The sequence below is a fragment of the Loxodonta africana genome, chromosome 2 (assembly GCF_030014295.1).
Source record: "Loxodonta africana isolate mLoxAfr1 chromosome 2, mLoxAfr1.hap2, whole genome shotgun sequence".
In the NCBI taxonomy this organism is placed as follows: domain Eukaryota; kingdom Metazoa; phylum Chordata; class Mammalia; order Proboscidea; family Elephantidae; genus Loxodonta; species Loxodonta africana.
The window spans coordinates 143250595-143273953 of record NC_087343.1 but is presented as its reverse complement, the minus strand read 5'-3'; the positions used below and the strand labels follow the sequence as shown (position 1 = coordinate 143273953).

Genomic DNA, 23359 nt, shown 5'->3' with positions numbered 1-23359 from the left:
GAAATATAGTTCAAAGTAGGAAAGCGAGTACCGTTTTATAGCTGCGACAGAAAATCCTCTTCGCTCTGAAAAACTGAAACAGGCTAAAGACCGGATGCGCTCAAATAAATCTTCGCTACCAAAGGGATCTTTAGCTACTGTCCCTTCCCTCTCGCCCAGCGCCTCTTGAGTACTTGCAGTCCCATCCCCAATTCACTGGAGTGCGCGCGTGCGTGCAGACTCCTAATCCGGCGCACAAGCCCGGGAACTCTCCCAGGCGCACCAGCTAAATAGCAAACAGATGCGGGGCATGCCAAAGACCTTACCCACTAGGGTACCGCCTGGGAAACGAGTTCCAGCCCCTGTGGTTTCCGGGTAGAGAGGCTGGCCGCCAGATTATTTTACTCTTTTGGCTTTAAACCGGCCGATTTTGAAAGCAAGACTTCCCCCTTTCCCTGGGTAGGGGTGTTTTCGTGCCAAGAATCAGATCCACCCGAGGACTGGAAAGCCCGGCCCGGGCAGAAGCCGAGTGGAGGCTTTTCGCCGGGCCCCTTTCCGAGGTAAGGTGGGTCCTCTCCTCCCCTTGGTCGGCAGCACGCAGACGCCAGGCTCCCTACCTTTCTGTCACCCCTCTTCCAGCTCCTCTCTCTCTCCTCCGAACTCTCCACCTCGCACTCGCAGCTTGGGCCGCGTGAGCCCTGGGCTTATTCAGGGGCGAATTAAGGGCCAAAAGTTTGGCTCCCGAAGTTGATTCTGACGCCGTGGCCACCAGGGTCATTTCAGAGAGCTTCCCCAAAAGTCCTGTTCCTCAAGCCCACACCCCACCCACTAAAGCACCAAGTGCCTGGTAGCGGCCATATAGGTGTGTTGCCGGCAAGTCGTCACTGCGCCAAGGAGCCAAGGGTGCTCCGTACCTGTCCCTTTTCGACAACTCTTGGAACTTTACAGGGGCATGCCCCAGCAAATCCCGTTAATCCAGATATCCCTGTCAGAGGTGTCCAGATTTGAGCTTAGTCTGACCACCTCCTCCCCAAGCCGACCCTGGAAGCCTCTTTTGATCGGTCTTTCCCTTCGGACTCGAAGGGGCGCCCGCCCGGGTGCGCCGGGTCCGCCTTTTTCCCGGGCTCTGGCGAGGGCGGGGGATAGGAAGGCAGGGACCTGGATCTGATTAGCCAAGAGGGGGAAGCTGTGGTCCCAACCACTGTCTCCTGCCGACCAGTCCTCCCAGGCTCTTCGAGGAGGAGGAGGGAAGGTACTAGAGAAGAGAGGCGGGAGTCCCATCACTGAGCACAGTAGTTTAGGGTCTGAGCCATCGCCGCTGTCGGTAGGCTCCCACCTCTTCCATGCCCCAAGCCCGGGCAATGAGGCCCTCTTCCAGCTCCGGCTTTTATGTGAGCCGTACGGTGGCCGCGCTGCTGGTGGGACTGGCTGCCGCGCTTCTGCTGGCGCTGGCCTTGTTCGCCGCCCTGTACGGCCACTGCCCGCGCGTTCAGCCGTCGGAGCTGTGCAGCCGCAGCGTCCCCGGCGCCGCGCCCTCTCAGCCCAGCCAGCAGGAGGAGCCGCCGCCGACCTCGCAGCCTGGCCCTGCGCGCAAGCCGACGGTGGCGTCCACTCCACACAACTGGCGACCCCCCGGGCCCTGGGACCAGCTGCGCCTGCCGTCCTGGTTCGTGCCGCTGCACTACGAGCTGGAGCTGTGGCCTCGGCTGCGGCCGGACGAGCTCTCTTCGCCGTCGTTGCGCTTCACCGGCCGCGTGAACATCACGGTGCGCTGCGTGGTGTCCACAAAGCGGCTGCTGCTGCACAGCCTCTTCCTGGACTGCGAGCGCGCCGAGGTGCGGGGTCCCCTGTCCCTAAGCACTGGGTACGCCACCGTGGGCCGCGTGCATGTGGACGAAGTGTGGTTTGCTCTAGACACACAGTACATGGTGCTGGAGCTCGGCGAGGCCCTGCAGCCCGGGAGCCGCTACGAGCTGCAGCTCAGCTTCTCCGGCCCTGCGTACCAGGACACAAGGGAGGGGCTCTTCCTCAACGTCTACACGGATCAGGGCGAGCGCAGGTAAGGGTGGGCCCGGTCCCAGGGGCTCCCATCGGCCCCAGCCTCCACGTCCCCGCGCAGGCGACCAGTCCAAGTGCCTACCGTCTCCAGGTGCACGACTCCTGCCCTTTCCAAAGAGCCCCTGGCTCATCCCTCGCGACGTTTTCTTCTACAGAGTGCCAGCGCCACCCTCCTTCCCTTCCATCCAGTGTACTTGGTTGGAATAAAAACTCCGAGGTTGTGTTCCTTATTTAGCTGGTTCTCGGCTGCTTCCCTGCTGATTAGTTTTGTTTCTATCTTTGCTTTTTCTGAGATCACTGCTACCCCGATGTTTATCGTTTTTCATAAAACCGTGCTCCTTTTCCCTCTAACCCGAAATTCCTTCACCACCATAGACAAATCCCTTTGCTACTCAGTTTGGTCCTCAGACCAGCAGCAGCTGTAATACCTAGGAGCTTGTTTGAAATGCAGAATCTCGGGCCTCATCCCCGGACCGAGTGAATGAGACTGCGTTTTAACGAGACCATCGGGTAATTCCGTGGAGCTGGAGAAGCTCCAGGCCAAATCATCCAGCCTCCATTCGCCCTCAAACCCACCCCGCTCGGCTGTTCTTCTCTCACCCAGCGCCCCTTGGCACTCAGCTCCCTGCTCTACCTCTTCTTCATCAAAGCTCTCCTATTGCTGGTTTTGCAACAAATATACCTACATTGGGGTTGTTTGTTCTCATATCCTTTGATTTTTGCTAAGATTATCAAAAACTTCAGCATTGCCTTTAATTCATTCCCTCCCACCTCCAGTCTTCTAGCTTTTTATTGAGCTGTACGGACTGTCGGAACGTGGCTGCGGGGCTCCTTAGCTGAAGGAAAAAATAGAATAAAAGCGATGACAAGAGAACTCCTTTTTGAGTTTTCAAGTCCACGTAGTATTCATGCGCTCTTTTTACCCTTTGAGATAATGTCTCCCACACGAAATGTTTACAGCCCTTGCTCAAGAATTGCTTTTTTCCGTGCTCTGCGACCACATTGCTGACCTCTGGCAAGCGCCAGAGAGAGGATTTATGTGGAAGATACCAAAAAGGTCTTTTTTTTTTTTTTTCCCAAACTGGCCCTGTCCTTCTGCGCTCACACTGGTGGAGTTTTTGCGGTTTACACAACTGCATGTACTTTGCCCATTATTACTAGAGAAAATGTTCTCCAAGGGGAAAAACCCACTGAATTATCCCCTAACCCATCTCCTGCCCTATTTTCAAAACTTAAGGATTTTTTAAATAAGTTTAGTAAGCTGCCTTAGTGCATGTGTAATCTGTAACTTGTGTTTTTGAGTACTTTACCTGGTTTTTCTCTTTCAAAAATGCATCGATTTTTGGAAAATAGTTTTGAAAAGTTTCACTTTAGGATTATGTGTTACAGGTCTTGGGGGCACCAGGAACCTTTTGAAATAATAACGTGTATATAGCGCAAAATCTTTCAGAGAAGTAAATGGGCACCCTTTGCACACACATCTGTCAGGGTTTTCTGCTGTTGGCCAGTAAGTCTTGGATCACCCATTTCTAATTATCTGGGGAAGGGGAGTTCCTTTCCATTTTTTTATTGTGCTGCCAACTCTAGTGGTAATTAGAAACCATATTTTGAGACCATTAAAATCTAAACAAGGAGAAATCTTAATGAAGTCCTAAAGATGTCATCTACTACCAGGCATTGAAGGCCAAGGTACAAAAAAACAATTGATGTCAAATCAGCTCTGACTCATGGTGGCCCCATGAGTGTCAGAGTAGAACTGTGCTCCACAGGATTTTCAATGGCTGATTTTTTGGAATTAGATCACCAGGCCTTTCTTCTTAGGTGCCTCTGGGTGGATGTGAACTTCCAACCTTTCGGTTTGCAGCTGAGCCTGTTGTCTTAGTCATCTAGTGCTGCAATAACTGAAATACCACAGGTGGCTGGTTTTAACAAAGACAAATTTATTTCCTCACAGCCTAGTGGGCTAGAAGTCCAAATTCAGGGTGTCAGCTCCAGAGGAAGTCCTTCTGTCTCTGTCAGCTCTGAAGGAATGTACGTGCCATCAATCTTCCCCTAGACTAGGAGCTTCTCTGCTCAGGAACCCCAGGTTCAAAGGATGCACTCTTTTCCCAGCTCTACTTTCTTGGTGGTATGAGGTCTCCTTCTCTCAAAAGAGATTGCCTTAAGACACAATCCAATCTTTTAGACTGAGTCCTGCCTCATTAACGGAACTTCCACCTATCCCACCTCATTAATATCATAGAGGTAGGATTTATAACACATAGGAAAATCACATTAGATGACAAAATGGTGGACAACACTGGGAATCATATACTAGCCAAACTAATATATATATTTTGGGAGGACACAATCCAATCCATGACACCTGTTAATGCTTTGTACCCTCCAGAATTGTGACATCTTGGAGGAGCTGTTACCTTGAAGTCTTTCTTCTGGATCTCTGCTTCTGAAACCACAAGGAAAAGAAACCTGTGATTGTGTTTGAAGCAAAGGTCACAGTCATGCAGATTTTTAGAGCTTGGGTTTGAACCTTAGCTGTGTGATTTGAGCCAGTCCCTTAACCTTTCTGAATCTGTCACCTCATTCATGGAATAGAGTTGTGAGGATTAAATAAGAAAGGGGTACACAAAGACTGGAACAACTGGTGCAGCAGTAGCTGCTGTCATTGTTGTTAGGTGCTATGGAGTTGGTTACAACTCAAAGTGACCCCATGTACAACAGAACGAAACACTGCCCAGTCCTGCACCATCCTTATGATCATTGCTATGTTTGAGCCCACTGTTGCAGCCGCTGTATCAATCCATCTCTTTGAGGGGCTTCCTCTTTTTTTTTTAAATAATTTTATAAATTTTATTGTGCTTTAAGTGAAAGTTTACAAATCAAGACAGTCTCTCACATAAAAACTTACATACACCTTGCTACATATTCCCAATTACTCTCCCCCTAATAAGATAAGACAGCCCGCTCTCTCCCTCCACTCTCTCTTTCCATGTTCATTTCTAACCCCCTCTACCCTCTCATCTACCCTCCAGGCAGGAGATGCCAACATAGTCTCAAGTGTCCACCTGATCCAAGAAGCTCACTCCTCACCAGCATCCCCCTCCAACCCATTTTCCAGTCCAATCCATATCTGAAGAGTTGGCTTTGGGAATGGTTCCTTCATGGGCCAACAGAAGGTCTGGGGGCCATGACCACAGGGGTCCTTCTAGTCTCAATCAGACCATCAAGTCTGGTCTTTTTATGAGAATTAGAGTCTGCATCCCACTGCTCTCCTGCTCCCTCAGGGGTTCTCTGTTGTGTTCCCTGTGAGGGCAGTCATCGGTTGTAGCTGGGCACCATCTAGTTCTTCTGGTCTCAGGATGATGTAGTCTCTGGTTCATGTGGCCCTTTCTGTCTCTTGGGCTCATAATTACTTTGTGACTTCCTCTTTTTTGATGACCCTCTACTTACCAAAAATGATGTCCTTCTCCAAGGACTGGCCCCTCCTGATAACATGTCCAAAGTATGTGAGACAATGAGAAAATCTCACCATCCTTGCTTCTAAGGAGCATTCTGGCTGTACTTCTTCCAAGACAGATTTGTTCATTCTTCTGTCAGTTCATGATATATTCAGTATTCTTTGCCAACACCGTAATTCAAATGCATCAGTTCTTCTTCAGCCTTCCTTATTTATTGTCCAGCTTTCACATGCGTATGAGGTGATTGAAAATTCCATGGCTTGGGTTAGGTGCACCTTAGTCCTTAAAGTGACACCTTTGCTTTTTAACACTTTAAAGAGGTCTTTTGCAGCAAATTTGCCCAATGCAATACATCATTTGATTTCTTGACTGCTGCTGCCATGGACATTGATTGTGGTTCCAAGTAAAATGAAATCCTTGACAACTTCAGTACTTTTCCATTTATCATGATGTTCCTTATTGGCCCAGTTGTGAAGCTACTATTACTAGGTCCAATTATAATTGTTAGGGAAGAACCTTGGTATTATCTAAAAGTAGAAACTATCGAGTTCCTGGTAGAATGAGTCCAAGAAGAAAATTCAGGTGGGAAGAAGCTGCCCACATAATTTCACATTTTCTTGGATGGCCTCTAATTCCAGCTGCAGTGATTGCAGCATGCTTACCTCTCTTCTTGGTAACTCCTTTTCACAGTTCAGACAGACTAATGTTTTTAAATAATTTTCTTATTGCTAAGAGAGAAGAGAAGGAGAATCATTCCAGAAAACAAAAAAGCATCAAGATCTCACACTTCTCAGGTTTAGGATCTTAGTTACCATTTTCTAGTCCTAGAGATTGCTGAGGATACTTCCCATCTTCCCTGTGCCATCATATTTCTGCCATATAGGAGCCATCTCCTGGGTACCTAAGACATGGGTCTCTACGTGTCTGCATCCAGTTTCCTCCTTCTGTGCACAGAAAGTTGAGAGCAAGATCCAAATATTAATGTCCCTCAGAGCTGTGTTTCTGAAAATTCACTCACAGGTGTATCACGGACTCAGGTTTTTCCGTATTCACATATGAAAATATCTGTCACATTGTTTACTAAAAAAGTTGATTTATTAGCTTAAATTTGAAAAGGAAGCACTATACAATTATTGTAATGGAAAATCACTTGCCATTTATGGAAGGTAATGGTACAATCTAATACAGTGAAAACCAAATAATGTTATTAAATTCTACCTATTACTGTTGCTTGCTGAAGGCTGTGAAGGCTCTGCAGCTGAGACTGCCTCTCTCTTTGTTAAAAAGGGAAATTAGAATTAGGTGTTCAAGATAAATAAAACCACACTGAGACTATCTCCTGACGTAATCAGAAAGACTCAGAGAACTGGACAAGAACTGACTTCCTCATGTGAAGTAATATCTGTATAATGATACGTTTGGGGCCTGCTGAAAGCCTTTAGCATCCTACACCTTGGGCAATCTTGCATTACAGCACTGGTTCACAAACATTAGTGTTCACAAACACCAAAGGAGCTTGTTAAAAATGCAGATTTCTGAGATGCAAGTCATTAACGGGGACTTTTTTTTTTTTTTGGGGGGGGGGCTTTGACTAATATGGACCAATAGGACAAGCCACTCAAGTCCAGAGAATCCGGTTACATCACAGTCTGGTGAATTCAAAAAGTCTCCTTTCAAGAGGACTCCTTCTCCCCTCCCTTTTCCCAGTGTTTTATCTGGGTGCAAGAGGAAGCTTCATAGTTTTCAGGTTCTACAGAAATAAAAGAGCCCTGAAATGGAGTTTGGATTTTGTATCGACTATCTTCCTGAACAAGATTGTTTTAAATTCAGTAACAATGAATAAGCATTAATGAGCAAGTTTGCATTTTTTTTTTTTTTTTCGTTTTCTTTTCCCTATCATCAGTAAGATCATGGATTCTGGAGTATGAAGAGATTAGTTATAAAACAGTTGGTTTTACAGATCTGTGTTCCAGAAAATAAATTTTGACAATCCCCTATAACCCACTCCATATAAAAGAAATGTATCATTTAACACAAATGATAGGAGTCATAACATTCTGATTCATCCAAGGTTTCCAAGTAAGTATTATCGAGGAGTCTGTAAAACACTGCCTTATGAAACTATATTTTGTACCAGTTGCCTCTGACCTTTGGAGCCCATTGCAAAGGATACTTCTATGCTGAAGGCCAGTTACTTATGTTGTTTAGAGTTGTTGAGAGTTGCTTAGTCATCTGATAATAGATGCATCAGGAAAGTAAGAAAAGTTTGCAACCTTTCCTTTCCTGGAAGTACAAATCACTCAAAATAGCTCTGGACTACAGAATGACTACAAACTATCTTTGGCCGTTTTTAAGAAGTAAGGAGGCCTTTTCTGAAATATTTTCCTGAGGATGAAATTAGATATACCAGTACTGAGAACATTAAGGAACTAGTTGAAAAGCTCTCGTGGTGCAGTGGTTAAAACACTTGGCTGCTAATTCAAAGGTCAGCGGCTCAAACCCACCAGTCACTCAGTGGGAGAAAGATGTAGCAGTCTGCTTCTATAAAGATTTCAGCCTTGGAAACCCTATAGGGCAGTTCTAATCGTGGCCCTATAGGGTCCCTGTGAGTTAGAATCAACTCGATGGCAATGGGTTTGGTTTTCTGGTTTATATTCCAGTTGTACTCCTTGAAGATGGGCTTGGCCTTCCCAGATACCTCTTGTTCATAGCACTAATCCCAATGAATAAATAGGGGCCTTTGGGATATCTTTAATTAGTTAAGAGATTCTTTGCATCCACCTCTTCATTTACTGTGTGGAAGACTTATATAAAGTACAGGTGGACACGAGAAGCAGGAGAGCTAACTCTCTGATAACTAAACAGCAATACGAAGTACTAAGGCCACCTTTTCATATTGACATAAGTGGTTTGATGAGGTTTGGAACAAATTCTTTTAAGTTAACTGCGAAGAAAATGCCTTCCTTTTGTTTGAGACATCTGAAGTACAGATCTATGTTAGAAATGCCAATCCTTGCCTGACCTGCTCACAGCTCTTTCGAGAGAATATGCCCTATACAGGTCATGTTCTCTACCAGCAGTTTTCTTTCCTGTCTTCCTGTTCTGACTTTCTTATGATTAGTGCTTGCCTGACATATCTTTTTCTATTATTTTACTTTTAACTTACCTATGACTTGATATTAAAAGTAATTTCCTTGTGGAAAATGTTGAATTAGGTCTTGTTTTTTATACACTCTGGCAACCTCTGTCTTTTAATTATGTGTTTAGTCGTAATTTGATGTAATTATTTGACGTAATTATTGATTTGGATAGTTTGAAATCTACCATCTTGCTATTTTTTCCCATCTGTTCTTCATCCTATTTTGCTCTTTTTTTGTTTTCTTTTGGATTATCTTTTAATACTCCATTTAATCTTAACTATTGGATAATTACCTATGTTGCTTTTTTGGGGGGGGTTCCTAAACAGCAACTAACAACAACAACAAGATAGAATTCTAAGTTGGCACGTTTGTTTATGTTGTTCTTGTTTTTAATGTCAACATTTCAAAGATATTTCACTGTCTTCTGACTTACACAGTTTCTGAAGAGAACTCTGGATTTTAATTTTTATCCATCTAAATGGGATTCACCCTTTTTCTCTGTGTTTAAGAGCTTCTTTTTATTATATGTTTTCAACAGTTGATTATGATTTGCCTCAGTGCAGCTATTGTTGATTTATCCTATTTGAAGTTCACTGAGTTTCTTGTATCTGTGGGTTTATAGCGTTCACCAAGTTTGGAAAACCTTTCAGCCATTTAAAAAAAATTTTTTTTTTTTTTTGTACTTTAGGTGAAGGTTTACAGAGCAATCTAGTTTCTCATTAAACAATACACGTATTCTTTTGTGACATTGGTTGCCAACCCCACAACATGTCAATACTCTCCCCTTCTCGACCTTGGGTTTCCCATTACCAGCTTTCCTGTCCCCTCCTGCTTTCTCGTCCTTGGCCTTGGGCTGGTGTGCCAATTTAGTCTCACTTTGTTTTATGGGCCTTTCTAATATCTGGCTGAAGGGTGAACCTCAGGAGTGACTTCATTACTGAGTTATAAGGGTGTCCTGGGACGATACTCTCAGGGTTTCTCGGGTCTCTGTCAGACCAATAAGTCTGGTCTTTTTTTTTTTTTGAGCTAGTATTTTGTTCTACATTTTTTTCCCCAGCTCTTTCCAGGACCCTATATTGTGATCCCTGTCAGAGCAGTCAGTGGTGGAAGCCGGCCATCATCTAGTTGAACTTAGTCTGGTAGAGGCTGTGGTAGTCGTGGCCCATTAGACGTTTGGACTAACCTTTCCCTTGTGTCTTTGGTTTTCTTCATTCTCCCTTGCTCCAGGCAGGGTAAGACCAGTGGAGTATCTTAGATGGCTGCTTACAAGCTTTTAAGACCCCAGATGCTATTCACCAAAGTAGAATGTAGAACATTTTCTTTATAAACTATTTATGACAGTTGAGCTAGATGTTCCCCGAGACCATGATCCCCACAGCCCTCAGCCCAGTAATTTTGTCCCTCAGGGAATTTAGATGTGTCTTATGGAGCTTCTGGAAACCCTGGTGGCATAGTGGTTAAGTGCTGTGGCTGCTAACCAAAGGATTAGCAGTTCAAATCTGCCAGGCACTCCTTGGAAACTCTACGGGACAATTCTACTCTGTCCTGTAGGGTCACTATGAGTCGGAATTGACTCAACGGCACTGGGTTTGGTTTTCTTTTGGTTTATGGAGCTTCCATGACCTTGCCTTGGACAAGTTGTTCTGGCTTCCCCAGTATTGTATACTGTCTTACCCTTCACCAAAGTTACCACTTCTCTCTTGTCTGTTTAGTGTTTTCTCTCCTGCCTCCCTCGTGACCATCAAAGATGCTTTCTTTTTGTGTGTAAACCTTTTCATGAGTTTTTATAGTAGTGATTTCATACAGTATTTGTCTTTTTTTGATTGACTTATTTTACTCAGCATAATGGCCTATGGATTCATCCGTGTTATGAGATGCTTTGCAGATTCTTCATTGTTCTTTATCATTATGTAATATTCCATTATGTGTATGTACCATAGTTTGTTAATCCATTTGTCTGTTGATGGGCATCTAGGTTGTTTCCATCTTTTTGCTATTGTGAACAATGCTGCAATGAACATGGGGATGCATATGTGTATAGGTGTGATGACTCTTATTTCTCTAGGATATATTCCTAGGAGTGAGATTGCTGGGTCATATGGTATTTCTATTTCTAGTGTTCTAAGGAAGCACCATATCATTTTCTAAAACAGTTGTATCATTTTGCATTCCCACCAGCAGTGCATAAGAGTTCCAATCTCTCCACAGCCTCTTCAACATTTGTTATTTTCTGTTTTTTGATTCGTGCCAGTAATGCAGGGGTGAGATGGTACCTCTCTGTGATTTTGATTTGCATTTCTCCAGTGGGTAGTGATCATGAGCATTTCCTCATGTGTCTGTTAACCACTTCAGTGTCTTCTTTGGTGAAGTATCTGTTCATTTCTTTTGCCTGTTTTTTAATTGGATTATTTGTCTTTTTGTTGTGGAGGTGTTGGATTTTCCTGTAGATTTTCGAGATTAGACCTTTATCAGATTTGTCACAGCCAAAAAATTTTTCCCAGTCTGTGGGTTCTCTTTTTACTCTTTTGGTGAAATCTTTTGATGAGCATAAATGTTTAATTTTTAGAAGATCTCAGTTATCTAGCTTATTGTTTGATGTTTGTGTATTGTTACTTAATGGCTTGTGTCTTGTTAATGCCATGTGTTAGGGCCTCTAACATTGACCCTATTTTTCTGCTATTATCCTTATAGTTTTTAGCTTTATATTTCAGTCTTTGATCCAATTCAAATTAGTTTTTGTGTATGGTGTGAGGTACGGGTCCTGTTTCTTTTTTTTTTTTTTCCTAAAATATGGACATCCAGTTTTGCCAGCACCGTTTGTTAAAAAGACTGTCTTTTCCCCCATTTGATGGACTTTGGGCCTTTGTCGAAGATCAGGTGACCATAGGTGGATGGATTTACATCTGGTTCTCAATTCTGTTCCATCGGTCAATGTGTCTGTTATGCTAGTACCAGGCTGTTTTGACTGCTGTAGCTGTATGGTATGTTCTGAAGTTAAGTAGTGCAAGTCTCCTAATTTATTTTTCTTCTTCAATAGTACTTTACTTATCCAAGACCTTCTCTTTCCATAATTCTTCCTCACAGTCGAATGTCTTTGCATAGTCAATAAAACACAGGTAAACATCTTTCTGGTATTCTCTGCTTTCAGCCAGAATTCATCTGACATCAGCAATTATATCCCTGGTTCTACATCCTCTTCTGAATCCAGCTTGGATTTCTGGCAGTTACCTGTCTGATATACTGCTGTGGATACTTCTGCATGATCTTCAGCAAAATTTTACTTGTGTATGATATTAATGATATTGTTCGATAATTTCCTCATTCAGTTGTGTCACCTTTCTTGGGAATAGGCATAATTATGGATCTCTTCCACTCTGTTGGCCAGGTAGCTGTCTTCCAAATTTCTTGGCATAGATGAGTGAGCACTTCCAGCACGGTATCTGTTTGTTGAAACATCTTAATTGGTATTCCATCAATTCCTGGAGCCTTGTTTTCCACCAATGCCTTCAGTGCAGCTTGGACTTTTTCCTTCAAAACCATTGGTTCCTGATCATATGCTACTTCTTGAAATGGTTGAACATTGGCCAATTCTTTTTGGTATAGTAATTCTGTGTATTCCTTCTGTCTTCTTTTGATGCTTCCTGGGTCATTTAATATTTTCTACATAGAATCCTTCAATATTGCAGCTCAAAGCTTGAATTTTTTCTTCAGTTTTTTCAGCTTGAGAATGCTGAGCTGGTTCTCTCCCTTTGGTTTTCTATCTTCAAGTCTTTGCACGTCATTATAATACTTGCCTTTGTCTTCTCGAGCTCTTTTACTTCATAATTTCTTCCTTTTGCTGTGTTTTATTGACTATGTAAAGGCATTTGAGTATGTGGATCACAACAAATTATAGATACCATTTCAAAGAATGGAAATTCCAGAACACTTAATTATGCTCGTGAGGAACCTGTACATAGATCAAGAGGCAGTTGTTCAAGCAGAACAAGGGGATACTGCACAGTTTAAAGTCAGGAAAGGTATGCATCAGGGTTGTATCTTTTCACCATACCTATTCAATCTGTATGCTGAGTAAATAATGCAAGAAGCTGGGCTCTATGAAGAAGAATGGGGCATCAAGTTTGGAGGAAGACTCATTAACAGCCTGTGTTAATGCAGATGACACAACCTTTCTTGCTGAAAGTGAAGAGGTCTTGAAGCACTTACTGATGAAGATCAAAGACCAAAGCCTTCAGTATGGATTACATCTCAACATAAAGAAAACAAAAATCCTCACAACTGGATCAATAAGCAACATCATGATAAACAGAGAAAAATTGAGTTTGTCAAGGATTTCATCTTACTTGGATCCACGATCAATGCCCATGGAAGCAACAGTCAAGAAATCAAAAGACGCATTGCATGGTTCAGTATTTTGCCCGTAGAGTCCTTCAGTATTGCAACTCAAGGCTTGAATTTTTTCTTCATTTCTTTCAGCTTAAGAAATGCCCAGTGCGTTCTTCCCTTTTGGTTTTCTATCTCCAGGTCTTTGTACATTTCATTATAATACTTTCCTTTGTTTTCTTGAGCTGCCCTTGGAAATCTTCTGTCTCGCTCTTTTACTTCATCATTTCTTCCATTCACGTTTGCTACTCGACTTTCAAGAGCAAGTTTCAGAGTCTGTGCTGACATCCATTTTGGTCTTTTCTTTCTTTTTTTAATGACCTCTTGTTTTCTTCATGGATGATGTCTACATTTCTAGCAGCATTCTGGTGACAGTGCCATATGTATTCTCTAAGATGACACTTTGTCTATAGCTCTCCTCATTTCCTTCTGATCCCTCACCAGAATTGCCTTCGATGTCCATAATTCTACTAACAGTCTCTTCAAGGCAATCTAGGTCTTTACTATTAAAAAAAAAAAAAAAAGTAGACACCTTAAAGCTCTTCCAGCCTTCACCTTTCACCCAATTCCAAAATCACTTCCACATTTTATGTGTTTGTTAGAGCAGCACCCCACTCTGCAGTACCAAATTCCTAATTACCTATTGCTGCTATAACAGAAATATCACAATTGGGTTGTTTTAACAAACAGAAATTTATTTTCTCGCAGTTTAGGACACTAGAACTCCGAAATCAAGGTGCAAACTCTAGGGGAAGGATTTCTTTCTCTGTCAGCTCTAGGGGAAAATCCTTGTCTCTTTAGCTTCTTTTTCCTTGGAGATCTCCATATGATGGAGATCTATCTTCACCCATCAATGCTTGCTTAATCTGCTCCTTTTATATCTTTTAAGAGACTGACTCAAGACATACCCTACACTAACCCTGCCTCATTAACATAAAAATACACCCCATTCCCAAATGAGATTATAACGACAGTCATAGAGATTCAGTTTTACAACATATATTTTTGAGTGACACAATTCAATCCATAACAGGTATCTCATAAAAAACATTTCTCTGATGACTAATAATTTTGTGCATCATATCCTGTACTTATTTGCCATATTCTTTCTCAAATATATGATTTGCATGTACTTTCTTTCAGTCTGTGGTTTGTCATTTTATTCTCTTAACGGAGTTTTTCAAACAGCAGGATTTTCCAATTTTGATGAAGTCCAATTTATCAATATTTCTTGGTGTGTAGCAGGCTTTTGGTGTTGCATCTAAGAAATCATTGCCTACTCCAAGTTCACAAAAATTTTCTCCTATCCTTGTTTTCGGAAACCCTGGTGGTGTAGCGGTTAAGTGCTACCGCTGCTAACCAAAGGGTCGGCAGTTCAAATCCACCAGGCGCTCCTTGGAAACTCTATGGGGCAGTTCTACTCTGTCCTATAGGGTTGCTATGAGTCGAAATCAACTCGACGGCACTGGGTTTGGTTTTTGGCATCCTTGTTTTCTGGAGCTTTTATAGTTTTAAGTTTTATATTTAAGTCAATAATTCATATTGAGTTAATTTTTTGTATAAGGCAGATGGTGTGGATTGAAGTTCATTATTTTCACATATGGAAATTAAACTGTCCAGTGCCATTTGTTGAAAAGGCTAGCCTTTCTCCACTAGATTATCTTTGCACCTTTAAAAAAAGCCTACATATAACTCACATACGTATGTCTATATTTATGTGGGTCTACTTTTGGATTGTCCATTTTGTTTCATTGACCTATTTGTGTGTCTTTTTTTTTTCCATTGTAATTTATGTGAAAGTTTACAGTGCAAATTAGTTTCTCATTCAAAAATTTATACACAAATTATTTATAATCCCTGCAGTGTGTCAGCACTGCCTTTCTTTCTACTCCAGGTTCCCCGTGTCCATTCATCCAGTTTTCCTGTCCCTTCCTGTCTAATCATCTCTGCCTTTGTTCAGATGTTGCCCATTTGGTCTTGTATACTTGATTGAACTAAGGGGCACATTCCTCACATGTGTTATTGTTTGTTTTATAGGCTTTTCTAATCTTTGACTAAAAGGTGGACTTTAGGAGTGGCTTCAGCTCTTAGTTAGCAGGGTGTCTGGGGGCCATAATCTCAGGGGTTCCCCTAGTCTCTGTCAGACTAGTAAGTCTCTATTTGTGTATCTTTATGTCAATTACACACTGTCTTGATTACTGTAGCTTCATAGTAAGTCTTGAAATCATGTAGTATTCATCCTCAAACTTTTTTTTTTTTTTTTAGAGTTGTTTTGGCTATTCTGGGTCCTTGGCTTTTTCACATGAATTTTAGAATTAGTTTGTTAATTTCTCAAAAACAGAAAAACCTGCTGGGATTATGATTGTGATTGCATTGAATCTATAGTTCAATTTAGTGAGAATTCAAATTAAAAAAAAATATTGAGTCTTCTAACCCATGAATGTGATACATCTCTCTAGTTATTTAGGTTGTCTTTCATTTCTCCCACCATTGTTTTGTCATTTTTACGGTATAGACCATTCACATATTTTATTATGTTTATCCCTAAGTATTTCATATTCTTTATTCCATTTATAAATGGTATTTAAAAAAATCCCAATTTCTAATTGTTTCTTGCTAGTTCATTTTTGTATATTGATCTTGTATTATTATAACCTAATAAAACTCACTTCTTAATTTTAGCAACTTTTTTGTTGATTCCATTGGATTTTCTACATAGATGATCATGCCATTCTTGAATACAGATAGTTTTACTTCTTCCTTTCTACTTTGGATGCCTTTTATTTCTTTTATTTGCCTCAATCCAATGTCTAGGGTCTCCAGTACAAAGTTGAATACAAATGGTAAGGCACCCTTGTCTTATTCCTCATCTTAAGGGAAAAGCATTCAGTTTTTCACTATTAATTATGGTTTTTCCTGTATATGTGTGTATGTGCATGCGTGTATGGATTCCCTTTATCAGGTTGAGGAAGTTCCTTTCTATTTCTAGTGTGCTGAGAGTTTTTATCATGAATAGATGGTGAATTTGGTCATTTTTGTTGTTGTTGTTATGAGTTGGAATCAACTCAACAGCAATGGATTTTTTTTAATCATGATGATCATATGTTTTTTTCTAATGTTAAACCAACTTTGAATTCCTGAGATAAATCCTGCTAGGTCGTGATATTATTTATCTTTTTTTTAAATATATTTTATTGGATTGGATTTGTAAAATTTCTTTAGAATTTTTATATCTATGTTCATGAGGAAAATTAGCTTGTAGTTTGTTTTTCTTTCCTTGCAATATCTTTGTCTGGTTTTGGCATCAGAGAAATGCTGCCCTCAAAGAACGAGGTGGCAAGTATTCCCTCCTCTTCAAATTTCTGTAAGAAGTTGTGCAGAACTGGTATTATTTCTTCCTCAAGTGCTTGGTAAAATTTCATGAATGAAGCCACCTGGGGGTGGAGCTTTCTATGTGGGATAGTTTTTAACTGAAAATTAAACTTCTTTAGCAGACATAGGATTATTAGTTTATCTCTTTCTTCATGAGCGACCTTTGGTAGTTCATGTCTTTCAAAAAATTTGTTCATTTAATAAAAGTTCTCAAGTATGTAAGTACAAAGTTGTTCATAATATTCTCTTATTATTATTTTAATATCTGTAGAATCTGTTAACAATGTCACGTCTCTCATTCCTGATACTGGCAATTTGTGTCTTCTCCCTGATTAGTCTGCCTAGAGATTTATCTACTTCATTAATCTTCTCGAAGAACCAGTTTTTGGTTTTATTGATTTTCTCTATTGTTTTTGTTTTTTATTTCATTGATTAATTATTTACTTTCTTCTTATTATTTTGAGCTTCATTTCCTTTTCTTTTTCTGTTCTATTTAGGTAGAAACTGAGGTCATTAATTTGAGATTTTTTTTTCTTTTCTATTATAAGTATTTAGTGCTATAAATTCCTCACTAGGTATTGCTTTAATTTTTTAAATGACAACCCATGTATGATGTTATGTTGTTTTTTCATTTTCATTACATTCAAAATACTTCCTAATTTTCTTCTTGATTCCTTCTTTGGTTGTTTATAACAGTGCTGTTTAGTTTTCAAAATCAGAATATTTTCCAAGTTTTCTATTGAATGCCTGACATGTTATATTGTTGAGTGCTGGATTTTGTTATATTGCTTTAAAGAATGCTGGCCTTTTTTGGGTAGGCATTGAGTTAGTTGCTGTCCAGTTTGATCCTCTTGAGGCTTGTTTTTAAGCACTTCCAAGGTGAATCTAGCATAGCCTTTACTCTAGGGCTAACAGTCCATATATTCTGAAGGTTTCTATACGTTGGCATGTGGGAATTCGAACAATTCTATGTGAGCTCTGGGAATTGCTTAGCTTACCACTCCTTGGTAGTTGTTTTTTCCTAAAAACTGTTTTTAGCCTGACCTCATGAAGTTTCATCCTATATTGTGCAGATTAATGTTTAACCAGAAAACAAAAGGGGGATATCATGCAGATTCCTGGGGCTCTTTCTCTGCATAACTACCTCCTCTGTTAACACTCTGCCCTGTAAATTCTAGCTGTCTAGGCCTCCCTGAACACCAGTCTCTGTCTCCTCAATGCATTGAGACCACTGGAGTCTGTTTCAGTATTCTTTTCCTGTGCTGGACTTTAGAAACTATACACAGGCAGAACAGCGAGGTGATCATAGAGCTCACCTTGTTTTTTTCCCTTTTTTGGGGGATCATAGTCTTGTGCTTCCTGTTGTCTAGTCTCTCAAAACAATTGTTTCATATATTTGTCAGATTGTCTAGTTGCTTTCAGCAGAAGGCTAATAGCCCACACTACTCCTGGCTAATAGCCCATGCTACTTCCTCATGCTGGAAACAGAAGTCTCATCATCTCTAGATTACGGAATGCTATTAGTTATAAAGTTACTCACCAGTCATCACTATGTCCCAGCTTCACTGTCTTAGTTTGCTTTTAGTGTTTATTACACTGTGTACTTCAAGACAGGCAGTGCCTTGGAAAGGACCTGAGCCTTGGGACCTGGAGCTCTAGTTCTTATACCACCCCTGCCTCTTACTAGTTGTCTAGCCAGTTACATAAACTTTCAGGGCTTCAACTTTCAAATTTGTAAATTAAGAGGGTGGAGATCTCCAAGGTCTCTTCTACTTCTGAAATTCAATGAAAGAGAGAATGTATAGTCCCATTGTTGTTGAAAGATTCCTTTAGGAATATTCCTTGCTTTTCTGATCATGGCATTCCCTTGATAAAAGAAAAGAAGAAATTGGGAGATACTTAGAGAAAAGAAAATAGAATGATCAAGAGAAGAGAGTGACCTGCTGGTGTAAAATAGCTAGAGGAAATTGGGATCTTTCGTTTGGGACAAATAAAGGTGAGAAAGAACAGCATCATCAAAAATCAATCAATTTGTGCAGGTATAGACAGAGTGAGGAGCCCCTGGATGGTAAAAATGGTTAACACGCTCAGCTGGTTGGAAACTTGAGTCTACCTAGAAGTGCCTCAAAAGAAAAGCCTAGTAATTTCCTTCAGAAAAATCAGCTATAGAAAATCCTATGGAGCACAGTTCTACTCTGACACAATGGGGTCACCATGAGTTGCAATCAACTTGATGGTGTCTGGCATTTTTAGACAGAGTGAGGAGAGAATTGAACAGGGTTTCCTTGCAGTTGCTGTTTATGCTAGGAAATCTGGCACAGTGCTTAGGGTATGACACACAAGAGAGAAATTTAAGTAATATTAGGAAAAATTTTGAAAGTGGCAAAGAAAGGTCAGTGAACTCAAGTCATGTTGTTGGTGTCACAGAGCAAAGAGGTCATGTCATTATGTGGTGGAGGAATCAAACACACATATTTCATGTGGCTACACAATTTTCTCTGGGTTTGCTCCTCAATGATTTAGATCCTGTATCTTTGAAAACAAGTGCGACTAGCATATTGAAAAGGCACACATCATAATTCAGTAAAAGTGCAACTTTCTTCTCCCCTTGTGCTTTTACAATTTTGTCTAAGGGGTGGACTTTCCTGCTGTTTCATGAAGGCTCCAGCAGTCTATGATTTCCTGCTCATTCTTAGGTGAGGGATGATCTACAGTCACTAGGTTGCAAACACAGCCCAGATGCAGAAATTAAAAAAAAAAATCCTATCCTGTGTAAAATAATCAAAACTTTGGGCTAACGTTTGGTTAAATCTCCCTCCTCCCCACCGCCCCCCCCGCACCCACCACGTCATTTCCCCAAGCTCGGTCATGGACGCCTGCAGTGAGGTAGAGGGCAGTGGTTCGTCTCCATTTCTCCACCTCATGTTTCTCATCCTCCCCTCCCATCTTGGTACCTGTTGCTTCCATCTCACCAAGTCCAGTATAGCTGGAGAAGACAGGGAGAGGGGATACACAGGAAAGTTCTTACTTCAACTAATACCCTCATCAGTTGGTCTCACTCTGGTGTAGCAGATGCTTTTTTCTTTTAAGATATCATTTTCCTGTACTCTTCAGAGTTTTCATGCTGTTTTTTTCTCCTACAAATCCCTTGACCCAGCATGATGCTTCTCTTATTTCACTGTTCTAATGGTCACTTGTGACTATATCCAGGCCTCTTTGGTCCCACCAGGTGGCCCTACTGGGTAAGACCCAAGATAGACCCCACATTGGCTCTTTCTGTTCTTCGGGGCCCACAGCTCTTCCAAGGAATAAGCATGCATCTCTTGCCTGGGACTGCTGGTCCCAAGGCAGCAGCCCTCTTCTGGCTCTGTCTTCAAAGCAATCAGACCTTCTCTTGCCTTGTAGATTCCCATCTGGTAGTTCTACCCAGCCACAGTGTCAATTTCAGTTTTCTCAAGCCTGATTTGGGCACCAGCCTCTGGAGCCCTCAACCTCAGGAAACACTTTGTATTTTTCTCCCTGGCTCAGGGTTAGAGGGTTACACTTCCTCCCAACTCCCAGAGAGGTCTCGGCAAAATACTGCCCCTCCCCACCAAGAAACTGATTTTCTCTCCATTTCCTGACCCCCTTCTATGCCCTTGACCTAATTGAGGGATCCAAGAGTCATGAAACAGGTTCTTGAGGCCATTTACTTGGAAAACCTTCATATGATGGTTTGGCACCTTTCTTTGGAATTTTACTTTTATTATGTTTTGTTGCCTGGTGGAAACTTCAGTTTTAAGATCATATTGCACAAGTAATAAACAAACATGATTCATGGGCAAATCCTTGAACCACAGTCCAGTGGTGTAACATCTGGCTCTACTAAACATTTTGATTTCTGGGTGTGTTATTACATAAAAATATTTTTTTGGACAGTTCTCCAGAGTCCTATTTAGTCCTTGATCAGCTATGTTATTTAGCACTTGTTAACTAGAGTTGGAGGCATACAAAGGTCATGAAATAATTGGAATGAAATATCTCCTGAGTAGATTTTTTTATATGGTAGTAGATTGATTGCCAAGGGCATTCTGTGGTTCTTGACTGCTAAGATCTCTTCCAGCATAAGACAGTAATAAGTGTGATTCTTTGGCTGTACACAAGAGTAGACAGGTGGGTCTACAATACTGAGCCACAGGAGACAAATTCTCCCAAATTAACTCCCTCATTAGCGACCACTTTAAAAGCAGACTTTACAAGAACCACAATAGCATATTTCAATGAGATTTGAAAGGAGGAGAAGGTGGTAGATGATTTTATTTTCTGAGATCAGGAAATACTTCCAAGGTAGCTTGAGCCCAGAGCAGGGAGGGAAGGAAATGATCCAGCAGTGTGAGGATCCCCAGATGTGACATAATGAGATTATAAGTGCTGCTGGTTGGCCCTGACCTTTGGGAAGAGGCGGTCTGTGCAGTTAAGGCTGAAAGCCAGAAAGGCTGTGTGTTGTAGGGGTTTGTTCCTAATGTTATGTTTGTTTGTTTAAAACTAGGGAGATAAATAGTTGAGTAGAATCCAAGGGTTTCTTTTGTTTCACTTCTGTACAGATCTGAATCATGGAATTAGAAGGCACTTGCTTGATGTTTGATTTGTTCAAGTGGTGACTTTCTAAGCTGGTGTCTCTTAACCTTTTTGAGCCCATAGCCCGTTTTGATGAACATAAACATTTCCCACTTTCTTGGAGAGTCTGATTTTCCTCTACTCCCTACCTTGCTCCATCTTTGAGATTCACATGCTTTGTGAAGTCATAGCATCTGAGATGCTGTCAAGCTTTACTTTTTGTAATTTCTGTAATAAAAACAATGCATATTTGTTGGCTTTCCAAATATATGAACGAGTACTGTAGAATTAGATGTGCTGTTAAACTCTACATTACACTTTTTCATGCTAATATATCCCCTTTCACATAAAATGTCCTGCAATTTTGGGGACTCAGACCTCCTGAAGGCCATGCATGATCCTCTGAGTAATTGTTTCTCACAATCATGGGCCCTTTTTTCCCTCTTGTTGGATATCTTTATCCCTCATAGAATCCAAGTTTTACAGCTCTAACTGGCCTTAGAGATCATTTCTTGCCAACTCTGCATTTTATAGAAATAGATGTCCACAGAGTTTCAGTAACTTTCCCCAAGTTACACAACTGAGATACAGCCCAGGTCCTGAACAGAAATTCAGGTGGCTGGATCCCCTGCCCGATACTCTTTCTTTATGCTATCAGTGGGTTGGATCTTCTCTACTTTACCCCATCCCTTATAAGGACAGCCACCCAAACTGTAAAACAAACACCAGTGAAACAAACTCTGCAAATGTACTTAATACTCTTTTATGCCTTTATTTTACAATAGCTCCAAGGTTGAGCAAATATTTATTCAATTACTACAAATCCAGATTGGTTTTTTTTTTTGCCAAGTATTACACATGGTACTGGATAAGAAATGCGTAGTCCCCAGCTTCTAGTGGCATAAAATTGGTTGGAGAGACAAACCTGAATGATATTGAGCTTGTGGTCACTTGTGACTTCTGAAGCCTTTTAAAAATGCATTTGTAATTAATAATTTCCAACTCTCCACCCCTACCCTGTAGCTAATCTCTGTTTTAATTCTTCTATAGTTCATCTGTTTCAAGAATAATTTGTGCAATTGAAAGGAATATAGGGGAATCTAAGAGTCATTTATTGGTAAATTTAGTTACTGATAATACAAAGCTCATTAGCAGTCCAAGGTAGATAGCGTCACTATTTTTCAGATGGGATAAATGGAGGCTTAGCAGGGTCATGTGACTAGTGCAGGGCTATGTGATTTGTCCAGGATTGCTCAGTGAATAGGGTTCTGCAGCTGAAGTGTCTGGCATCAGAGCCCACAGACCTCTTACTATTACATGGAAGCAAGACTATAATAAAATGGGAGAGAGCAAATACGGCAATACAGGCTGTTGGAAACTATTGTTTTGCCACAGTGAGGTTACGAACACATCAAATTAACTGGCTGTAAGAGGTTTTTGAATAGGCTGCCTGTCGGGTGTGTCCATCCTAAAGCTGAGAATTTTTAAGTGATCCTGGTTCTCATCATGGTGGAAGAGGAGTTCACAGAGGTGGGTAATGCACGGGATGTGCTCTCTTGAGACGTTACCTTTGTTGACGTCACCTTTTATTTATCTAAGAGCTGAGCTTGTAAAAAAAAAAAAAAAACAGGAGTAAATGCATCAAAGATCAGAGATGTTAAGTCTCAGGGCCTTGGGAGAAAAAAGGGCTTTAGCATCCATAATGGTCAGGTTTATTTTGAGGGAAAGTTGTTTACTGGGATCCTTGCTGTTGTCAGATTCGTGAACCTGATGACTTCCTTGTTTGCCCAGGGTACTGTTGAACCCAAGCTCTTCCCTATAAATCATTAGAACACTGTGGATAATGTCCTTTTTTGTATTTTTTCTGTGGAGATTGGGGAAGGATCAGCAGGGATTTGATAAATCTAACCAGATGCACATTGTTTTGTTCAGTTGGCATGTACCCAGGGACATTCAGGGGTTTACCCCCAGGGGTATCCAAAGTAAAGCTTTTTTGAAGTTTTCAACCAGGAAGAGGAGGCATGTGAAAAAGAAGAAAAATTTTTAGACATTCTTCAACCGACTTGTACTTTGGTGGAGGATGAAAACAGTGGACCATTTCCAGAGAAATAACCCCACTTTAAAAAATACTTAGTTCTCAAAAGGCTGGCATTGCGTATTTGCTGTATTTGTTCCTATTTTGTTTGTGAAAGGTTTAATAAGCTTATCATGTAACACCAAATATTATTTTTTTTTCCAAATATTATTTTGTGGTTGAAAATGAAATAGTTTTCTTTTTTTCCCCCCGGACTTACAAGAATTCTGAAGTGCAGTGAGAATTGGGGTTTGTGTGTGCGTTATGGGGAGGGCAGTGAGGAAGATGAAAGGAAAGCA

At 41.1% G+C, this 23359-nt stretch overlaps 1 protein-coding gene across 1 annotated transcript in view; it reads left to right on the top strand.

Moving 5' to 3' along the window:
* The first annotated feature begins 1275 nt into the window (after positions 1 to 1275).
* The window catches only part of LVRN (laeverin), a 105051-nt gene continuing 82967 nt past the window's right edge, over positions 1276 to 23359 (top strand). Inside the window, exon 1 of the mRNA XM_010590525.3 lies at positions 1276 to 2038. Within this exon, the coding sequence (XP_010588827.3) occupies positions 1323 to 2038 (716 nt within the window). The 5' untranslated portion in view covers positions 1276 to 1322. The remainder of the gene's footprint in view (positions 2039 to 23359) is intronic.